At 45.0% G+C, this 21,566-nt stretch overlaps 1 protein-coding gene across 1 annotated transcript in view; it reads left to right on the top strand.

Annotated features, from left to right (window-relative positions):
- The first annotated feature begins 828 nt into the window (after window positions 1-828).
- TM9SF3 (transmembrane 9 superfamily member 3) overlaps window positions 829-21,566 on the top strand; it is a 62,533-nt gene continuing 41,795 nt past the window's right edge. The window contains exons 1-5 of the mRNA XM_032949701.2: window positions 829-1,149; window positions 9,194-9,389; window positions 18,335-18,457; window positions 19,083-19,243; window positions 19,686-19,763. Of these exons, the coding sequence (XP_032805592.1) occupies window positions 1,063-1,149; window positions 9,194-9,389; window positions 18,335-18,457; window positions 19,083-19,243; window positions 19,686-19,763 (645 nt within the window). The 5' untranslated portion in view covers window positions 829-1,062. The remainder of the gene's footprint in view (window positions 1,150-9,193; window positions 9,390-18,334; window positions 18,458-19,082; window positions 19,244-19,685; window positions 19,764-21,566) is intronic.

A 21,566-nucleotide genomic window follows, 5' to 3' on the forward strand; every position in this document is an offset into this window, starting at 1 on the left:
GCGGAAGGGGAGTGAATGGGGGAGGGGGGCAACAAAGCGTTACGATTCGATTATCCGAGTCGATTACCCGGATCGTGCGCGTCGTCAAGGCACGCACGACCCTTGGCCCGCGTTGATTGGCTTACGCCGAGCACAACATTCCGACTCGGGCCTCAAATACCGCCCCCCCCCGATTGGTCCGTTTCGCTTCACGTGACCGTCATCTCGAGTCGCACGCGCACTCACGCGATTGGCGAGCCATAACACCCCCCCCCCACCATCACCCTGGCGCGTCACGTGGTGACGCCGACACCCAATCGCGCCTCACGGGGGTGCGAGCCGAGGGTCACGTGCTCCACCGCGTACGTCGTACCGCCATGTTGGGTAGGGGGGAGGGGCAGCGTGACGTCACCCCACCACGACGCCCCTGCACATTGTGTACAGTGTATTTGGTGGGCAGAGGGGCGCTAAAGCGCAACAGCAACAACCAAAAAGAAAAAAAAACACGTTCGTCAATAACCCCGTGACCTTACACAGGAAGCGAGAGGTGACGTTTCGGGTAATGGGTCAGTTTAGTGGGTGTTACCCCTGATGGTGCATTGAAGGGACATTGTCCGAAACTTCGCCTAAATATTTGTTTTTTTGTTTTCTCCCTTCAAGGCAACAGTGCTATGAGTGAACATTTTGAGTTTCCCCTCCCGACACCCCCCCCCCTCCCCATTGTAATGATCGGGGGCAGCTGCACCCCCCCCATACCCCTTACCAACATGGCGTCTGTGGACTCAGCGGGCGGGGGACGCGCGCGTGGTGGGGGGCGGGGAGTGTGCGGGGGCGAGGGTGGGGGCGGGTGACGTGGCCGCGCCGCCGCCATATTGCGGATGCAGCAGCGAGCGGGGAGCGAGACGCGGGCGGAGCAGCGATTTAGCAAAAGAGCGCAGCGTCAACGGCGATAATAACTACAGCAGCAGCAGCTAGCAGCTAGTAGCTGGTAGCTGGCGATACGAGCGATAAGTACCCGCTTCGCTAGGCGTGAGCGTGAGAGAGCCGCCCCTTGCTGTCGTTGACGCCCGTGAGGACAGCGCCATGAGGACGTCGCCCCTCGCGCCGGTGCTCGCGTTGCTGCTGCCCCTGCTGTGCGGCCTCGGGGAGGCGGACGAGCACGACCACGAGGCGAGATGATGGGGGGGGGAGGCGGGCGGATACCGTGGGGCGAGACGGGGGGCCATGCGCGGCGAGCGAGGGTGGTTGGGGGTTGGGGGGCAGCATCGCGGGGCACTCCCCTGTCTTGACAAGGGGAGTAGCGAGAGTGGCCCCCGTCTCTCTCGCAGACGGCAGCTTGCACCCGGTGGTGGTGGTGATTGGGGGGGGAGTGGCTCGCTTGAGTCGTGTCAGCGCTGTCTCTCATCGTGTGTCACAACCAGGGGACAGAGAGCCGTGCCCGTTTATCACGGAGCACGTACGCGTCTCAATGTGAGCTCGCCGCCCCGTCTCACTTTCACTGTGTAGCCACCGACGTCCTCTCTCGGTGTGTCGATGTCTCTTTCTCGTCGACCGATTCTCCTAAATCTCCCTGGATCCGAAACAATGTGTCTTACCGTTTTCCTGTCTCATTGTGCACATCGCCGTGCGTTGCCGTGTTTCCGACGGACTGACTTTTGTTAACTCCCGTGTGTCTTCACTGGCTCGTACCGTCTCGCGTTGTTCTTATATCTGTATGCGTTTTTGTTGTTGTTTTCGAACTGCGTTCTGTATGTTTTATTTGTGTTTCCTCTGCTCGCCTGACTGCACCACACGCCTGTGTCTCGTGTCTCCCCGCGACATGAACTCTCCTTGTCTCTCGCCCCGAGTCGTGTCCTGTATCTCCACGTGTCTCTCAGCGATTGTCCACCCCCCCTCTCTTCCTGTGTCACTCCCCCTGGCTCTGACTGTGTGATTCTCTATGTGCGTGTCTCATTGCCCCCCCTTCTTACCTCTTTGCTCGTGTGGCTCCGTTTATTCCCTCTCTCATTTCGTTAACTATCCAACCGGGCGGGTGGATTTTTTTTGTCTGTCAAGAGTGCATCCACTCGCGCGACATGAACCCGGCTCATGAACCTTACCATGTCGATAAAGTAAATACCAGTGACGGCACAGTCAACAGCGGATGCCCTTTGGGAAGATTAGACACCGCCATGGGAATGTGGAATGTATGTACACCAAAGGGCTCGGGGCCACCAACGTAGAGGAACACTCCCATGCGGCGATCCACGTTAACTTTCATTCGAGTTCTTGCTGGAGGGGAGACGGGGACGAGTTTGCTGTATACTCTTAGCGCGTCCGTGCATGCGTGCAGGTACAGGTGTGGGTTCCGCCAACGAGAACTCCACGTTGGCACAAAGCGGTTATGGTGTTACGTGTTGGGATGCAGAGGGCCGCACAGCAACGTTGATTATTGTACCGTACTTCGCCGGCTCCCACGTCTATGCCCTCCCCACCGCCTTCACCAACCCGCACTGACAAGCGTGTACAACACATGCCTGCAACTGCACCACAGTAGGGGACCCCTCTTAACGACCACCCCTGTTAAGGATGGGCCTCCGTCGAGCCCAATGTGTTCGCTTACCGACCATGCCCCTGTTCACGACGGGGCTGTTGTAGGTACAGTAAAGATGAATGAATGCATCGATTAACCAAGTTTCTCTTAGTGGTTTATGTTGTATCTTTATGTATTCATATGCATTGTTTCAATATTATGAAGTACGTTTTTTTTGGGGGTGGAAAGGGTAACTTCCGATGCTATCGTAACGAATGAAGCCTTTATAATATGTACTTCCTATACTCGCTTAACGACCCAATCACTTGACCGGTTTCGTGGAACCAATGATCGTCCTTAAGAGAGGTTTTACTGCATAGTGGATGTACACAGCGTATATACTTGTAGAGGTTACGTGTATATGTGTGGGTGCCATCTGGCACGTCTGCACAGGTAATAGGAGTGCACGCACACCTGTTAATGTGTGTACATATACTGTATATGTAAGCGACAGTACTGTATCATGTACGTACATGTGTGTGGATGTATAGATATGTAGTTGTGGTTACGTAGTGTACTGCCCGACACAAACTACGTTACATTGAGTGGTGTGTACTTTTAAACACGAACAATTTATATTACGGCCCTTTGTCGACCCACTGCTGGATAACTTCACCACGCCGGTTATTGTGGGTTCGTGAGGGGTTCAGACATCGCACTTGTTTACCTGACCGCGATTCGAATTCGGGTAGCCGGGTTCATAACTTCGTAGTGCAGTGCGCTAACCATTGCGGCGCCACTTATATACCGTACTTTGTGTGCATACAGTGCTGCATGTGTGTAACGTACACGCCTATGCAGTCGTCTGCATGCAGTGCACGTGCGTGCTTATAATGTATTGAAATTACGGCAATACAGTACATCAAAATGCATATGGCACGTTTGATTAGAATTAACAGCGTCGGTGAAGTCCTGTTACAGGATATGTAATGCATGTGCGACAGTTAATCGGCAGCATTTGTACACTAATACTGCTTGTGTGTGTGTGTGTCTGTTAGAGGACTTGTGTAAGTAAACCGGCCTGGTCGTCTGTGCATTGCCAAGCAGTCCCGGGCACGCGAGTTAAATCCCTGCAACACATCCTGTAGTCGAACGTCAGTGGCGGGTGCCGTTCGAACGACCACTCCTTTCAACTCCCGACTAAAACGTGTAACAAAGGACGGGTCATGTGGCCTGGTGTGCTTTCAGCTTGGCCCTGCCTGCATTTATAGACGCTGGCCCACATCACCCGCCTTGGGGTTCGAAGGAGGTTCCTGTGGGTGCGCGCACTGCACGCGCACGCTTGTGATATGCTTGTACTGTACAGTGGGCAGTGCAATGATGTGCAATTATATAAATGCATATATTATGTATGCGAATTCACATTTGTGTTTGGGCTGTGTTTATGTATCGGCATGCATTGCTTAATGGGATTAAACTGCAAGTTTTGCATGAATTATTACTCAAGTGACTACTATTATGCAGATCTCCATTTTATTTATAAAAGAAAGATTTGGGGGCTTATTTGTACGCGTGTCGTGTAAGCGTGTGTGTCTGTGTGTGCTGAGAGTGCGAATAGGTGTTTTTTTCTCGAGTATATTTGTTATTATTTATATTTACTACATTGTTATACTTCGTTTAATGTTATGGCGTTGGCATTTTGCTTATTTAGGTCACTTGCAATAGACTATCCTTATCTCCTTTTGAGTTCCCACCATGGTAAAAAATGGGGATGTTTAGCAAAACTAAATTGTACTATTTTTGAATGTTGCCCGTATGGCATCCGATGTATACAGCTTGTAATAAAAAGTGTAGTGGTTACTGGACTGCAAATAGATCATGGCTCTTTCCTTGCAAAATGGAGTAAGGACCATGGTCTTATCAAGTCCTTCTTTCGCACTTGTAATTTGCAGTAATTTGCTCCGTGTCATTGTGTGTACATTGGCTGCCAACGACCATTGGTTGAAGTTTGGATTTGTCGTTGAAAACCATTGGTGCATGCCACACATTCTTTAAAACTATATTAAAAAAAGATGTGCTATTTTTTATTTTACCACATATGTATAGCTCTTTTAGAAGCGACCTAGCCATAATTGATAGCTCAATTAAAGTGGCTTATCACGTGGAAATTTATAGCAAGAGCCAAATACTCTTAAACGGATCGTTCAGGCTGCCCATATGCATATTAACACTTGTCACCAGCTCGAGTAACACTACGATTGTGACATTGTGTGCAATTTGTACGCTTGGTCACGAGGAGTCTGGTTTCTGGCAGATCCTGGCTCCATAAGAGGTTTTTTTGGATTAGCTCTTAGTGTTTCAGTTTTTTTTGCTCAGCACACCTGTCATAACCACGCCAAGTTTGGAGCAGTGGTGTGGGAGTGTTAATGATTGAACCACAGTTGTACAAGCAAAACCAAGGTTATCTGGGTAGTTTGGATGTCGGTGTAAGTAATTTGGACTAGGAAGCAATCTTGATTTAAAGCTTTCGTGACTGCAGGGATTCATATTCTTGGTTCTTCTACGTGACTTTACCGAAAGAACCAAGAATAGGAAACAAACTATTCGGGTACGGAAGTAAAAGAGTCGAACCACGCATACATCCCTCATTCAGTTTTCATTGGTCAAGACTGACTCGCCCTATAATTACTTCCTAGTGTTTATGCGCACAAATCTCCTGTCATCACCACACGGTAACAGTGCTTCTCGTGGAAATGCAAGCCGACTTTAGCCAACATGGGCCAGCCATTCACATAATGGCAAGCCGGGAGCTAATGTGGGTAGGCAACGATGTGTCACAAATGAGACGAGTAGTGTGCACACAAAAACTCGCACGTATTTAGTTTCCGATTAAGTGATCTCGGACCATTGCACAATTCCGTAAGTGGGTGTGTACGTCGATATATTTTTAGACGTCATTGTCTTCCTGTTCAAGTGTTGGGTAGTACTCAACTTTGTTACCAGCTGGTGGTACTAGTGGTGTAAATTCTGCATTCTCAGTACTGTGGATTTTCCCACAAACTGGGTTCTATTTTTTGGACTGTCTCAGGTCGATTTGAATAGTTGACCACCATCAACGCTTTGATATGCAACCTTCTGATCGTGGGTCGAGTGCCACCTGTCAAACTTTACCGCCCAAACTGTTGATGTCACCATGATAAAACATTGAGTGGATAGGTATGCTAACTGAAACACTGGTGAATGCTTGCGTGTGTTCAGCATTTTAAAGTCTCTTTTTTTAATGAATGACGCATGCCCGAGAATATATGAATTGCACTTCTTTTGTAACATGGAGAGGTGAGGTGTAATCTTTCAGGCTTAGCAGGCCTCTGTAAATAGGCTGTGTAATTGATCTCCTTGTGCGTTGTTTGCTTTTCTTGAGGCTAGATAGAACTGCTTTCTGTTTTATTTGCATCAGTGTTGCACACATGTTCGGCATAATTGTTTTTGGATTTTTTTAAATTCTATTACAAGAAATAACTTGCCAACGTGCATTGCAGCTCGAGGGCTCTGCTCACAATCAGAAGGCTGTAAATTCAACTCCCAATTGGGACCAACTCAGTCCATCGTCTGTCCCATGCTCAATATAATGAATATCACTTCGTGCGAAGCCAAAAGTGTGACCTTCCTATAAGAGATTGACCCCTATCATGGAAATTGGCATTTTTCAATGCCGTAGTGGAGAATGTACGAATGCAGCACTGCCACGGTAGCTGCTCACAGGTGTTTGGACACAATCCTTAGTCCCCCGGGCGTTTTTAACATATGTACATGCCAATGTCATTTCCCACCACTCTCCATGCTCTAACCTTTAATCCTGAAAGTGCATTTAGTGAATTGGCAACTTGGAGTCGTTCCCAAATTTCATCGGTTGAATCCTGAGTACTACATGCAGACATGTGTTCTGTCACTGGTAGTTTTTTTTATCTCGCCGGGAATTGCAATGCACTGGAGCTCTGTTGGGCGCATTTGACCAGAAGTTAAAGTGTCTCCCTGCATTAATGAGCATGGGGTGGTGCTCATCTCCGTTGATGGTCCAGAGCCAGTTGTGCAAATTAATATTGTGCTATGGAGACACTGGTAGGAGTCGGTGTCTCAAGAGGACAAACACTGACTGTCACATTTTATTTGACCATCGATGGGATTATTGGCTTGGTCAACCCCAGACCACCGGGGATTTGACCTCAAGACCTTCCAATTGTGGATTTAACTTTCTGCCACAGTGCCACACGGCGGTATATAACCACATGCAGCACGTTTCAGCTTCTGAAAATGTATTGTTTGAGGGCAAGCATATTTACCTTTGATAGCATTAAAAAAATTTAACAAATAAGAAAATGGCACACTTCAATGAAAGAATATGACTACCAGAATAATGTATTTTATAATGGTCATGAGCTAGAAGGGTGGTTGCTCATAATTTGACTGAACAGACCTCTTGGGTGGTCACTGCTAATTGTAGTCATGCCAACCTGAAGATTTGTGGCAGCATTTTTTTTCCTCAAAATTTTACTCATCCTATGATACCTCGACAAAGCATTAAAGGTGCCTCCCTTATTCATGCACCTGGAATCTGAAACATTTTGTCAATTTTTAGTAATGCAGTTTATTTTTTTGTTACGAGTGAGTCTTATTCAAAGTGTAGATTTGCAGATATGCTGCTTTACCTTGGCAAATAAAGAATTATGGAGCATTGTTGCTCATGAAGGATAGTAGGAATATCACAGGATGAGAAAGTAATCGACTAAGAAGTTCAGAATAGAATATGGCAGATCTTGGCTGCATATTCATGAGATATTGGATAACCTAGTGATTGGTGCTTTAACCGTCAAAGTGTCAAGTGAAATAGTTTTATTGGGTCAAATCATGTGGTTATGCTCTATGGCATTGTCAATGCCCACCATCTGCTTTCAAGTTGATGTTAAAGATACTGTGGCTGTATTTGCAAGAGTAGGAGCTACTGTGTTGTGTAAATTTGAATGTAGTCCATTTTGTTAAGATAATGTTGCTTAATGGAGGGCATGTCTGTCCTTGGCAGACCCCCAGCAACAATACGATGTTGATGACAATTGAAAAAATAAGCACGTTTTAATTTTAAAGCACTTGCAGTCATCACTCATATATAACGCTGGTGTCTTTTGGCATGCCGTAGGTATGCCTAACAAAGACTAAACGTTTCGCCATTTCAGTGTGATGAGAACATGAATATCAGAATTTGCTGTATATGTTAAGTAAAATTTTAAGAAGTGGCCCTGTCATGGTAATGACAAATGAGCCAGCACTGTTTAGGTCCTTAGTTTGAGTCCCAGATTCCCACCCGAGAGTAATTTTTGATTATTATATATCCGGCCACAGCTGAATCATAACCAAAGTGATTCACCTTGCCTTCACACGCATTTGAAGGTTGCAGTTGCATCCCAGGTGGGGTACAGTTTGGTCAGTTATCCCTTAAGGATCATTAACAAGAGTACCACTTAATGGGAAGTCAGCATTTGTTGTCCTTTGAAGACACTGGTTTCCACCATAGGAATGTGGAATTTCACCACTGGCTCAAGATTTAACAGGGATTAGTGCTGTCTCATGCTGGTTTGAGCAGAATATGCTTTGGTTTGCATCATTTATGGCTTGAATGGTGTATTTTGTTTTGTCACTTTACTGCAAGATATGTATGTTTGTTTGACCGATTAGGCACAAAGAGAACCACTAATTTGCACAGCTGCAACAAAGGGAGTTTGGAGGTTGTGTAGAATAGACTTTTGAAGAACGTCAGGCTCATGCCATCATTACCAGGTGGTTCCACCATGTAACATGTGGTTCTGCTGCTGAAGGGGTGTGTGATGTGCGGAATGCTTCACTGCTAGCGTGGTTGCCCGTGGCACAATGATGACAGTCATCTTTTTTTTAAAATGCAAGCAAAAAAAACGAGCAGAAGAAGAAAAGTCAAGAGGGCTGGGAGTAATCTGTGTGAACCAGTTGGAATGTGGTTGGAGGTATAATGTCACTGACAATTGGAGGTGGAATGTGGCTACCAGAGAGATGTGTTTTAAAGCTACAGGCCTTTGTGTGCCACCTTCACGATATAGAACTTTGTATATTTGGTATAAACCATTGAGACCTATGTCAATATTGGTATGCAGGAACAGGAGTAATTAAAATATAAATGCTTCGTGTCTACTTCTGTACATAAATGCTCTCTGAAACAGAAAGCAACTTGTAAGTTCAAAGTTGAACGTGTTATACAGGATCTGGTTTAATCAAGAAGTGGTTATAGTAGATGGGAAACCTACAGAATGGAGCAGGACAGGTTACTGAGAGAGGCATTTTGAGTCAACAAGCAGAGGTTGGCTTCCAAGAGAAGTCTGATGGTGAGATTGTAAGTGGACCTCAAATGACGTGTTAACTTTCCTTTCTGCAAAAGAAAAGACCTGAAACCACATGGTGGGATCCTGTAAAAGTTGAACCCGGAGGGTAGGTCTCAAAATTAAAAACACTTACAGAATGTATCGGGGAAGGAACCAATGGCAAGAAGCTGTCATATCAACAGCAGTGACGAGACGCTTTTGTCTCGGCCGCTTTTTTCTTTGTACGTGAACTGGTTTGGAGCAGTTGGTTTGCCCTCGCGTCTTCGCTCACGTGTCCTGCCTTGTGCCGCTCACCTTGCAGTACAAGGATGGCGATGAGGTGGTGCTGTGGATGAACACCGTGGGGCCGTACCACAACCGGCAGGAGACCTACAAGTACTTCTCCCTGCCGTTCTGCGTCGGCAACAAGAAGAGCATAAGCCACTACCATGAAACACTCGGAGAGGCCCTGCAGGGCACGGAGCTCGAGTTCAGTGGTCTCGACATCAAGTTCAAAGGTGAGCGATCACCTTCCTTAGTTGTCACAAACAGGCCACCGCAATGTCGTAACAATAGCATCAGTGCAACATAACCAGTCAATTCAACCCCACTTGTGTGATAAACCGCATTTACCATACGTGTAAGTAGATATTCCTCATACGCGATGCGTATGCCGTTTTTCCCCCCAAAGCACACACCCTCTGGTGCATGCCTTTCATTCAGCTATTTGGAGGCCAGATTTGGTCATGCACACAGATGTGTATAACCCATTGGCTGCAAGGTGGCCAGGGGATGGCAGTAAAGTAAAAATGTTTGTGAATCACTCTTGGTGGAGCTTTGAGTGTTTACCCGTTTTCTCACTCGAGTTTCCTCCCATATGCTAAATACTCGATGCTGTACTTGGCCAAACATTGCAATGCAGGACCCTCCTGAAAATATCTTGAAGTGCAGTAAAGCTTTACTAGATACAAGGAATGATGAAAGTTCTTAATATTATGTTGAGTTTGTTTCCCACCGTACATAGCTAACTGTGCTAATCGGTTGGCGACGTGCATTGCACATTTGCTTGGGGTACTCAGCCACGTTGGACGTACAGCGAGGAGATGGAGCGATTATACCTGCTCGTGTGCAGGTGTTAAGGTGGATTACTACTTCACAGGATTGTGAGCAATATTAATGGCTTGGGGAGGCCTCAATCCACTAGTGTATTGACCATAGCGAATGATGATGAATAGGAAAACAGTTTTAATTTTGATGCCGCCTGATTACTTTATCAGAGTACCTTGAGAGAACCCATATATATAAATTGACTTTCTGCACAGCCCAATGCATGATAATATATGCATGGTCCACCCACCCTACTTGCAGAGATCACTGTAAGATGTATCCATCTTTTCTAACACTGCAGAAACGTTACACACTGGCCATATTCATGTGCTTTGTTAAATGGCTTTGCGGACAACTTTGTTGGATCAATGGCCAAATCGGCAATAAAGAGTGATTTGGCAGTTTTATTTTGGGAATTATTTGTGTAAAGTACGATTGCTGGCAAGTAGTCAAACATCACATGAAATGCGTCCAAATTAGGAATAAAGTAAAAGCGATTTTGTTGATACAGAACCATAAAAGTAAAATATAGACTAACAAACAAATCTTTCTGGCCACATTCTCTCAGTACTACATATATTATTAAACTCAATGAAATATGCCTCGCTTCAAGAGACATATTTTCCTAAGCAAATTTGTAGACCATCCAAAAGTGCCTATCTACTAAAATAAGCATTGGCTTTTTTACTCATCCCCTCTGATAGCCTTGAGCCTAATAGTAGAAATAACATTTTCACCTGCATATGCACTGGGTAGAAAGTAAATGTAATTTGTTGTAGTAGTCTTGTGAGCAGCATGCCTGCCACTGGAGACACTTATTAAATGCATGGTTTGGTTGCCACAGCAGATAATTCCCACAGCGTTGCTACCCTGCGCGTGCCTGCTCCTGTGAAGTGGGCCGTAAAGACTTGTTGATATTCTCAAGAGTGGACTGGTGTGTGTTAATCTCGAAATAATAATTTATCTACAGCCACTGTTTTTTTTACTCTCTGTTAGACCAAACTCAGTTGGAAGGTCTTGAATTCAAATCAACTCAACCCAACATCCCTATGGGGATAATAAAATAAATACCTCTGGGAAATGTTAGTTGTTTACCTATGGAGAGATTTGTCTCTTGCATAACAAGGTGTGAGGTCACATTCCCGCGTCTCCGATTAGCACGGTTGGCTACGTATGGTGCGAAAGAAGTTAAACAAACTTACTACTGTCTCATCTGCTGATGGAGATGAGCATGCACGATTGCCTTATGCTCATTTGAGCACACATACTCTTGGATTATTGATGGAACTAAAGGCATCTGGGGCTTCCTTGCAAAATAGATCATGCATCACCAAGTGTCCTGACCAAGTACAGTAAAATCAATTGTATAAAAAACTCATTCGACAAGTTTGGTGATCTAGCCCAATACATCGATTGTATTGATACATATTTTCCCAATATCAAATTCATAAGTCATCCCCCGACTCATGAAAGTAAGCCTGGCTTTTATGTTCTTTGCATAAATTTACTAAATTCAAAGTACAGTTATCTTATATTTATATAGTGCTTTTATCCAAGGCTCTGAGGGGTACAATTTTGGTAACTGAAAGTGATACGGTGAAAAGGGATGGGGCATAGGGAGGGCGGTTAGTGGGTACTGGAATTACAGAAGTGCCTTCTGGATGCAGGGAAGGATGGGCCAGGGAAAAGAGATGTGGATCTTGAGGGAGGAGCGAAAACTAGATGGGGGAAGGTACTCGCTTAATGTGGAAGGGAAGTTTGTTCCAGTGCAAGGGGGCAAGTAGGGAAAAGGAGTTGAAACGGGATCGTGCACAAGGAGAGGGGGGAACGGTTAGGAGTAGGAGAGATTGAGAGCGGAGCGGGCGGGAGGGGACATAAAACAAGACGAGGGAAGCGAGGTAATATGGAGCAAGGCCATGCAGAGATTTAAATACGAGCTGAAGGAGCTTGAATAGATACCTGTAGTAGATGGGGGAGCCAGTGCATTTCTATAAGAAGGGCAAGGGGCGGGAGCAGTGTGGTAGGTTGTGAATGAAACGTGCAGACGCATTTTGGTTCTGTTGTAGTGGAATTAATGCATATGCTGGGAGACCGAGTAGGAGAGATTTACAGTAGTCTAACCCGAGGGAATATTAGTGAGTGTATTAGTACTTCGGCGGTGAACTGAGTGAGGTGAGTGTAATTTGCTAATGCTGACAAGGTGGAAGCGACATTTGCGGGTGATGGCGGAGATCTGAGAGGCGAGGGTAAAGGAGGAGAAAGAGGACACCCAAGGTTGTGGGCGGAGGGGACAGGGGTGAGAAGGGTGGGAAGGTGGGGGTGGGTGGAGGGGAAAGAGCAGCGGGGAAAAAGAGAACCTGGGTTTGAGGGGTTTATAGCAAGGAAGTGAAGTGACATCCAAGACTGAAGGGCCGTTTGGCAGGCTGAAATGCGAGAAGAGAGATGCGGAGTGAAAGTAGAGAAAGAGAAGAATTTTGAATGTCGTCGGCGAAGAAGTGTTGGGAGACGTTAAAGGAGAAAATAAGTGTTTTTGGAGATGGGAGATGTAGAGAGAGAAGAGAAGGGGGCCCATGATAGAGCCTTGGGAACACCTGTGACAGGTGGAGGGGTGCAGGAGTGATTGAAGGAGACCGAAGATGAGTGTGAAGAGATATATAATTGGAGCCAGGATAAAGTGGTGCCGGAAATGCACAGATTAGAGAGTGTAGAGAGAAGAGTGGGATCATCGACATTGTCAAAAGCCGGGGAGAGGTCGAGGAGAATGAGGACTGAGGAGGGACGTGCATTGGCCGAGTTTGGTCAGGTGGTTCTGGATGGTAATGAGTGCAGTTTCTGTGGAGTGACATTTAAACTCCACCTGGTGTCGTATAGGTTTTTTCAATTGCGGGATTGGGCAAGTGCTCTTTCTTATAAAGCAAATCTAGCTACACTAATACACAAATACATCATCACTTTATTAACACCACGACCTGATTTGCAACTTATCAGCCCATATTTATGTCGCTGACAGCGTCCATCCTTTATCGTATCCGTCGCCGCCACCTACCCTGTAAATTTATTTGATTTACATGGTTTCAATATTCGTCGCACATTTCTGGAATTGGCTATTACTGTTCAAGTATAACCCTAGGTGAAAACGTTGTGGTCGGCTCTGCACAGTCAGCGAATCTGTGTCTTAGAAAGTATCTTCTTTGGTTCTTTCGGTAAAGTCACGTAGAATGAGAATAAAATAATAAAATAAAACAATAAAATTCTCACTGTGAATCCTTGCAGTCACGAAAGCTGTAAATCGAAATTTATCTCCTTTTAGTTTGATGCAATGTTTAAAATCACCGCGTATCAGGTGAGCAATTTTAAAAGTGAATTCTCTTGTCCAAAGGTGATGATGCTTGTTTGGCAGCTGTCTTTTAATATCAGTTTGCATTGCTGAACATTTTAACATCCTGATTTTTTAATCTTACCTTTTCCACCGAGTGGCATGTGCGCATATGTGAACATGTCTTGTGCTTCACTTATTCCTGCTCTCCCTGAGATGGGTAGCTCGTGCAGTGGGGTGGTGTACATCAGCACAGGGGAGACAAAGCCAACTGGGTATACATGGTTTTGTCTACCTTTTCTCATGTACCTTTGCCAGCCTTTATAGGTACTCGCTGATACTTTCTGGAGCAGACTACACAGGCTGAAATGGAGCACCTGGTTTGTTTTTGTGTTTTAACCTTGTGCCGTCTTACCCCAGTTGCCACCACGTGTAATCATGGAAAGCATGAGTTACTGTGGCGATCAAATGATAGCAGATTCAACTCTTGGTTGGGTGTTGACCCAGCCGACCATCCAAGGTCGATAAATTGAGTATCACAATGGGAATTCTAGTGGTGGTTCTGCGTATGGGACTGGCCCCTGACACATCGACCTAGGGCTACTCTTGGAGCTGAGTGCCACCACATGTACATTTGAGCAAGGAGTTGCTTTGACTTGACATTGAGTAATTGTAATCCGGGGGTATTATCACCTCTTTTCAATGGGTGATGTAGACAATAGCCACTATAGAGAAAACCCTCTCGATCCGCAAGGGTTACGTTCTTGAAAACGCTCGCGAATTCAGAATTTGCGAATGCAGAAACCTTGTTCCAATGTTAAAATGGGGGTATGTTCCTGGTACGAGTGAACATAGCGGGGGAAGTGGTAAATATTTAAAAACAATGACTACAATAAATTAATTAAGAAGAACTACATGGTTTTTTTATGACAATTTGCTGATGATGATTTGATGGTGCCGAGGAATCCAGGAGGATGACTCATCGGGAGATGCAGGCGTTTGATAACGGCACCGTTATTTTATCACTCTGGGGAGCACTCGTAGCAACACTCTACCTGATTGCATTCGGTCTTTTTAATGGACCTCACAGTCGACACGTTTCTACCAAAATGTATAAACGAGTCAGCCGTAAGTACGTACAGTAAACCCTTGTTAATTCGACACTTATAAGACTGGCTTTGTCGAATTATTCAATTTTCCGAATTATGTACAATGGTACTCCCCAGTGCCTCCTGCCCCAAATTTGTTTTCTAAAAAAAGTTCTACTTACCATCAGTAACCAGCACTGGAGGTGAAGGAGGATGTGGTTGGTTCCATGTGGAAAGTGACAGAGGTTGTGGGGGGGAGGGCTTAATGCACTTAGTATACACTTAAACTCCAAGGCATGCTTCCTAATCTTCTCCTGGCCTTTCTTGATGTCGTAAACGGTGCTTGATTTTACGTCAAACTCTTCACACACCATATGCATTGACACACCTGCATCAATTCTATCCAAAACTTTGGATTTGTCTCGCAGACTCGGGGATTTATACTTCAGTCCATTTCTATTACTTGCACAGTGCAGAAACACGGTAAAGTCCAAAGCAACAGGTCTGCACTCACGCCCACCATGTGCGCCGCCACTCGACTGAGTCGTTGTTTTAGTTGTGTTTCCTCGCACTTTTTGTTTGCAGGTGGCATGTGTCGCCACTTTGGAAGGGTTTAGCCAGAGATGAATCGATTTAATTTTTGGTCCGCGTTTTGGGCAACTGGGAATATGGGAGACGTCTTCTGGCGTTGCTTGGCACAAAGGGCAGCAGTTTGGGGCGTTTGGGTCGATTCGATTTTGGTAATCGGCTAGCATGGAGCAGTAACCTGAACGGAGTTGAGCCAGTTTTGTGCGAGATGCCCGGGCCAGGGATTTTTCGTTGTCTGCTATGGGTGGGGGCCAAACCCCGAGCACGACATTGGAATTTGTAGGCGTTTAGGCGGTGCATGGTGGCAGCGGTGTGCAAGTGGTTCAAAATTTATTTGGTGGAAGAGCGTTTAAAGTAGATTGCACGTTTCCAGAGCTGAAGGAAAGCCCTAGCGGGTGCAAGGGCTTTGAGTAGCTTTGTGCAAGGATGCGTTGTCGAGTGGCATGAAGCCAGATATTGATTGGTGAGAAGCTTGCAGTGTTCTTGAATTGGAACTTTGGTTTCCTGGTGGAGATGGTCAATGGGCGCCATGAGGTGGCATCCTGTCGCTAGGCGAAGTGCTTGGTTTTGGGCAGTTTGGAGCTTTTGGTTACATGTAGAGGAGAGGTTTTGGCACCAAATGGGGCTGGCATAATTGATGATGGGACGTCCAATAGCTTTGTAGGCTAGGAGTAAAGTCTCCTTTTGTTGACCCCAAGATGTGCCGGGTAAAGCTCGTAAGATGTTATTTCCTTTGTTAACATTTCCATGGACGTTTTTGCCATGTTGAGCGAAGCTGAACATGGTGTCAAAGGTTACACCTAGAATTTTTTGGGTTTTTGCTAGTGGGAGGTGTTGGTTGTTTATTATGACGTTGGGATGTAAGTTGGCTTGATGAGGATCAGGTGTGAAAAGGGTGACTTGATTTGGATGTTGAGAATTGAAGCGATCTATTGGCTAGGAAAGTGCTGAGCCAATTTAGATACCAGTTGATGGAGTTTTCCATTTTGGGTATATTTTGATTAGAAGTGTAAACTGTGATGTCGTCAGCATACTTGACTACTTGTATTCCTTTTGGAGGAGTTTGTAGATCGTGGAGGTAGGTGTTTAACAGCGCTTGGGATATTATGGAACCTTGTGGTATGTACTGCATGAATGTTTTGTGACGAGGATTGAATATCACGAGAGTGCGTGATTGGCGGCCCCTTTGGTAATTTGTTAGCCAGCAAACAAGGCCTGATGTTAGCGTAGAACCCTGGATGATGTCGATGAGCGTGAGGTGGTTAACGGTGTCGAGAAAGCATTTTTAAGGTCAAGGGAAGCAACGTTAGTGCAGGATGGGGGTTTTTCCTCATTGAAACTGTTTGCAATTTGGGTGGTTCGGTTGAGAAGAGCTGTTGTTGAGTGTGCAGGGCGAAAGCCATGTTGGTGAGATGATGGAGGTAAGTTGGTGATTGGAAGGATGAGGGCCTCCAAAATCTTGATTGATGGGCAAAGTAGGAAAATCGGCCTGTAGGATGTTGCTTGATTTAGGTCTTTGCCGGGTTTTGGAAGTGGGTGATTGTCGATGATTTCCAGATGGCCGGAATGATGTTGCACTGGAGTGAGGCGTTAACGGTGGAGGCGAGAAACGTTATGCCAAGGGGGCCGAGGTGTTTGAGGTGGGGCATAGCAATGCCATCGGGGCCAATTGCGGAATAATTTTTGGCTTTTTTGATAGCTAGTTTCACCTCTTCATGGCTAAATTTATTTGATGGATTTTTTGACGGGTGGATTTATTGGAAGAGTGTGGGACGACTGATGAAAAAAGTTTTAAGTTGTTGGCGATGTTATTGTTGTTTATGACGGATTTGTTGTTGAAAGTGATTGCACTATTGGGTGGCGGTTTGGAGTGTCCGTCTAAGGCTTTGGTCTTCCAAAGTTTTGATGAGTTTTGGCGGTGGTCAAAAGATTAAACAAACTCGTGCTAGCGTTCAGTTTTAGCTTGATTGATTAGCTTTGTGATTTCAATATTTAAGGTTGGCATTTGTGTAATAAACCAACAAAACTAATAGTGTTTGGTTGGTTTATTAGCGTTGAGGCTTCTTTCGGGAGGCAGGGAAGGTGTTGCTTGTAGCAACCCGCCGGGATGGTGTGCTTGGTGGTAGTCGCGATGTTTCTGAAAATATTTTCAGAGTTGTGCCGATGTGTGGATATGGTTGATGTTGTTGGCGAATAATGCTTCTGAGGTATAAAGTGGCCAGTTGGCTTTTTTAAAGTTATAATACAAGTGGTTTTTAAGAGTTTGTGAAGGCTTTGCAGCATTGAGGGTTTTTAGGTCGTTTTTGTTGTGGACGTTTTGTTGTGGTTGTAACGGTGGTTGCGATGGGTGTTGTGGTGGTGCTAGTGTGGTTGTGCAAGGTGGAGTTGTTGGAGTGGATGATGTACAATATTTGCAGAACCAGCTGGAATTTGAACTGGGGATGCCGGCTAAAGTAGTGCAGCGTTTGTCGTACCAAGCTTTACAACCGTTGCATTGGATAGAATTTGCATTGACGTTCTTGCCGCGGCCGCCACAAGGGAAAAACGGGCCTGGATTCAATTCGACGTCCCCAGCAATAATGAGAAGCCAGCTCCAGTATGCCGGGAGGCCTGGGCTGGCTGGTGAAAAACAGGAAAGTGCGAGGGGTGATGTTTCCATTTTTGCCTTCGTAGTCCTTGGTCTCTCCACTTGGAACAAGCGGCAACACTTGGAGAGTCGTCGTTTTAGTCGCGGCGCGTGGCGTCCCTCCACGTGTACGCTGAAATTGGACCAGTCGGTACGGCAGTTCGGCTCATGGCGAATTACTAATACTGTATACGTGCCGAAAGCGCAGCCGTGTCGAATTATCCCCAATTACGAGTGATAAAATACCAAAATATCGAGGTTTTGCTGTATAAAGTAAAAAGGCACGAGAGCGGTTTCGGAGCGGGATTGCCGCGAGACCGAGGACTACTCGGGCAGCTGAGGGGGGAGCGTGGCCTAATCTGCGCAGATAGTTTTAAATGTAAAATTTCGCAAGCACCTCCCCGGTGTCGGTGGTCTGGCACTACGCACTCTCGCGCATACTGGAGTCTGGCGAATAAGGAATTGGTGTACATTTAACATTTTGTAACTCGCGAATATGGAATACTCGCGAATCCAGAACACGCGCTTAGCAAGGGTTTACTGTACATGTTCTTCTTTAGGGATAGACTGCATCAGTGTAACAATGGATATCGTGGTATGCATAATAATGCAGTAATGACATCCTTTGTATTGGTTGCCTGTCATTGCTTAATCCTATAGCTGGTGGAGAATTATTTCATTTTATTCTTTAAAGTTTTTTTATATATATAAAATGTTTCATCTTTCCTTTGCTTCCAGAGGATGTTTTTCAAACGACCTACTGCAACATTGAACTGGACAAGGAGAAACATAAATCCTTTGTGTACGCTGTGAAGAATCACTACTGGTACCAAATGTACATCGATGATCTTCCTATCTGGGGTAAGTGGATGTATGGCGTTTGTGTAAGGCATTCAACCAGTGGAATTTTGTGTTCAATTTTTGGATTTAATTGTACAACTTTCATTTAACTCAATGGTTTAAATGTGCACATTCATTTGTATATTTTTTGACTTTTTAATTGCGTATAAATGAAGAAATGCAAGCACTCTTTGGCAGATATTGTCATTGATTTTAGCACGATGCTCATGGGAGTTGTGAACCAATGTAGGATGGATACTGACACTTCCGATTAGCACGGTTGGCTATGTATGGTGCGAAAGAAGTTCAACATACATGAGAACGTTCATTACTTTCCATGGATATGTACACGATAACTTCTTGACTAAGCCTGCTGGCCTTTTCTTGCATCTATCTCACTGTTCCATTGTGTTCCCTGTTGACATAAATTAGAAATCAAAGACATTTTAGTAAAAAAAAACTGACCGAAAGCCCGTGTTGCTGACATTTTACATTTAAAACCACCAAATGGTGAGAGTCTCCTCCGTTCGTTCCACTGATTTAACCCTTGGCCAGGAACGTGAATGGGCGGTTTGCGATGGCTTTCTAGGCAGCCAGGTTGCACAGGGCGTGACTGTGCCGACCCCGTCGTCTTCTGTGCGTGCAGGCATCGTCGGTGAGGCGGACGAGAACGCGGAGAGCCAGTATTTGTGGACGTACAAGAAGCTGGAAATTGGCTACAAAGACAACAAGATAGTGGATGTGAACTTGACGAGCGAGTCCAAGGTCAAGCTGGTGCCCAACACCAAGATCCCGCTATCTTACTCCGTAAGGCTGCTCTCGGTCTATTGAACTCGCTCTGCGTCCACTGTTTTGATTCCTGTGTTTTGGGAAAACGGTGATACACGTGGTGTCGGGTGACGGTCATTGTTGAATTCCTTCATTTTAATCCTGAGGTTCCACCCAATGCTAAACCAGATTTTCAGGTATGGCAAGTTTGGCAATACCTGACTTTTCATCGCCCTTTCCCCTGGATAACTGGAGTTCTCACGCCTATAACTCCTGTTCGATGGGGTAACTGCAAATGAGCAGTTGAAAAGACAACTGTAAGAGCGATCCATGCTCCACCAACCCCGGATATCTGAATCCCCAGATAACCAGACCACAGATAACTAGAGTTCTGTTATGTTTTCATTTAATATGCTATTTGAATTACATTGGTGTGTTATACCCTTGCTAAAAGTGCATCTACCATGTGTTTATTTTCCAGGTGAAATGGAAGAAATCTGAAGTGAAATTTGAGAGTCGATTTGATAAGTACCTGGACCCTTCCTTCTTCCAACATCGGGTACGGCTTTCTAATAACACAGGCACAGGTGTAGGCTACTGAAATCACACGGCACCATGTTCAAAACCCACGAAGCAGTACAGGCCTAGAGGATGTGTGTGTGCGCGCGCACAGCATTATTATTCTTGTTCACCAATCTAACAATGTTGAAAATGTGTCCTGGCTACGAAAGAAACTTTGCAACTGCATTATTTGTAAATTGTTATTAGGAATCATCAGTGCAATATAGGACTGGTATGCAACTACTACAGTGAGTTTTTTTTTAATTAACATTGGTCATCTTCATTATGGAGCACTTGGAAAACATTTACCCTTTGAGTTTTATTGGACAGTCTGAAGTTTGCTAGGAAAGGTGGCATTCCCATCGGACAGCAAGAATTCCTATCGGCTGGAAAACATGTGCGCATTTTCTGAGACGAATGCTAAGCATTACGCGATTCAAGCATACCTTTCCATTGCTTCCATGGTGCGGTGGTTAGAGACCGACAGGACACAGTGGTTAATCCTCTCCCATGTTTGTGAATGTCATTGACCTACTGGAGGCTCACATGTCTTTGGTAGTTTTAAGTAGTATACATTGATGACAATATATTTTGCACGCAACATAATGGAAATAAATATGCCACAGTACTTTTGTTTAATGACCGGACCTTGGCCCATAGAGACTAGATCCTATTTTCGTGGTTGGTGCCTTTGCTTTATTGCTTATTAGATTGTTTTATTTCAGGTTGCAAAGTGCACATTGAGTGAAGAGGGTTTTTAATATCCTTGGTAGACTCTCACACAAGGCTTTCACTGCATAATTTGCACAGCTTGGACAATCCACATCAATCTTAACCATCATAGCTATGAGAATGCTTCTTGTAGACTTTTGCTTGTTACTTGGCTTTGTGTGAACTAAGATGAGCTCTATGCAAAGCATTACAATTTGGTTTCATGTAAAGATATCTCGGGGTAGTTTTTGCAATGGTGCACAAGCATAAAATCAGAACTTAACACGTTAATCCTGGCAAGTTCACAGTGCCTTATGAACATAACATATAGTAGGCTAACACTTTGGTGAATGGCCACTATTCAGACTAGTTAGATTTACTTGCTGGAAATCCCACTGTGCTTTAAGTATCATGTCTAACAATAAGTCAATCTCTGCACCATTTCGACTCTTAAGGGCTGTTTCCTAAAATTATCGCTTGTGAAATATATGTTTTTGTTATAATTCTGTGTTTGTGATTTAATGTGGTAAATGCTTAACACTTGGGGTATGACAAGTCCAAAAGTCACACATCTTCAGAGTTCTGGCCATTCATTGAACTGACATTTCTGGGTTCATCTTGTAGTGTGCTAAAAACTGGACCACCACACCCCTGTATATTTATGTATATTGAATATTTTCCCTTAATTAACAGATCTGGCAGTAACATCACAGTTTTGACTCTGCAACTCTTAGCTGCCAGAGGGGAAAACTGGTGTGCCTTTGCTTCCGTGGAGCCCTTATCACAGTGTGGGGCCCTTAGGGCTTGTATATACTTGTGATAATGCCTGCTGACCCCTAAATAAAACTCCTGTTCTGCACTCTTGCATATTCAACACATATGCATTTACGCACGATTAATAATACAGTTTTAAAAATGCTTTGCAATACTTTATAGCGGACATTTTATAGGATGAGATGGATCGAGCAAGTGAGCGAGCTGGAAGTCAGACCTGTCATTTAATGTATGCTGGCGTTGCCTTCCAAAAAGATTTTAAATAATCCTCTTGAATTGTGGATGAATTAATCATATGAGTAGTGCTGTGGTTAGA

The sequence above is a fragment of the Petromyzon marinus genome, chromosome 8 (assembly GCF_048934315.1).
Source record: "Petromyzon marinus isolate PM22_M1 ecotype Great Lakes invasive population chromosome 8, UKy_Petmar_22M1.pri1.0, whole genome shotgun sequence".
Lineage (NCBI taxonomy): Eukaryota > Metazoa > Chordata > Hyperoartia > Petromyzontiformes > Petromyzontidae > Petromyzon > Petromyzon marinus.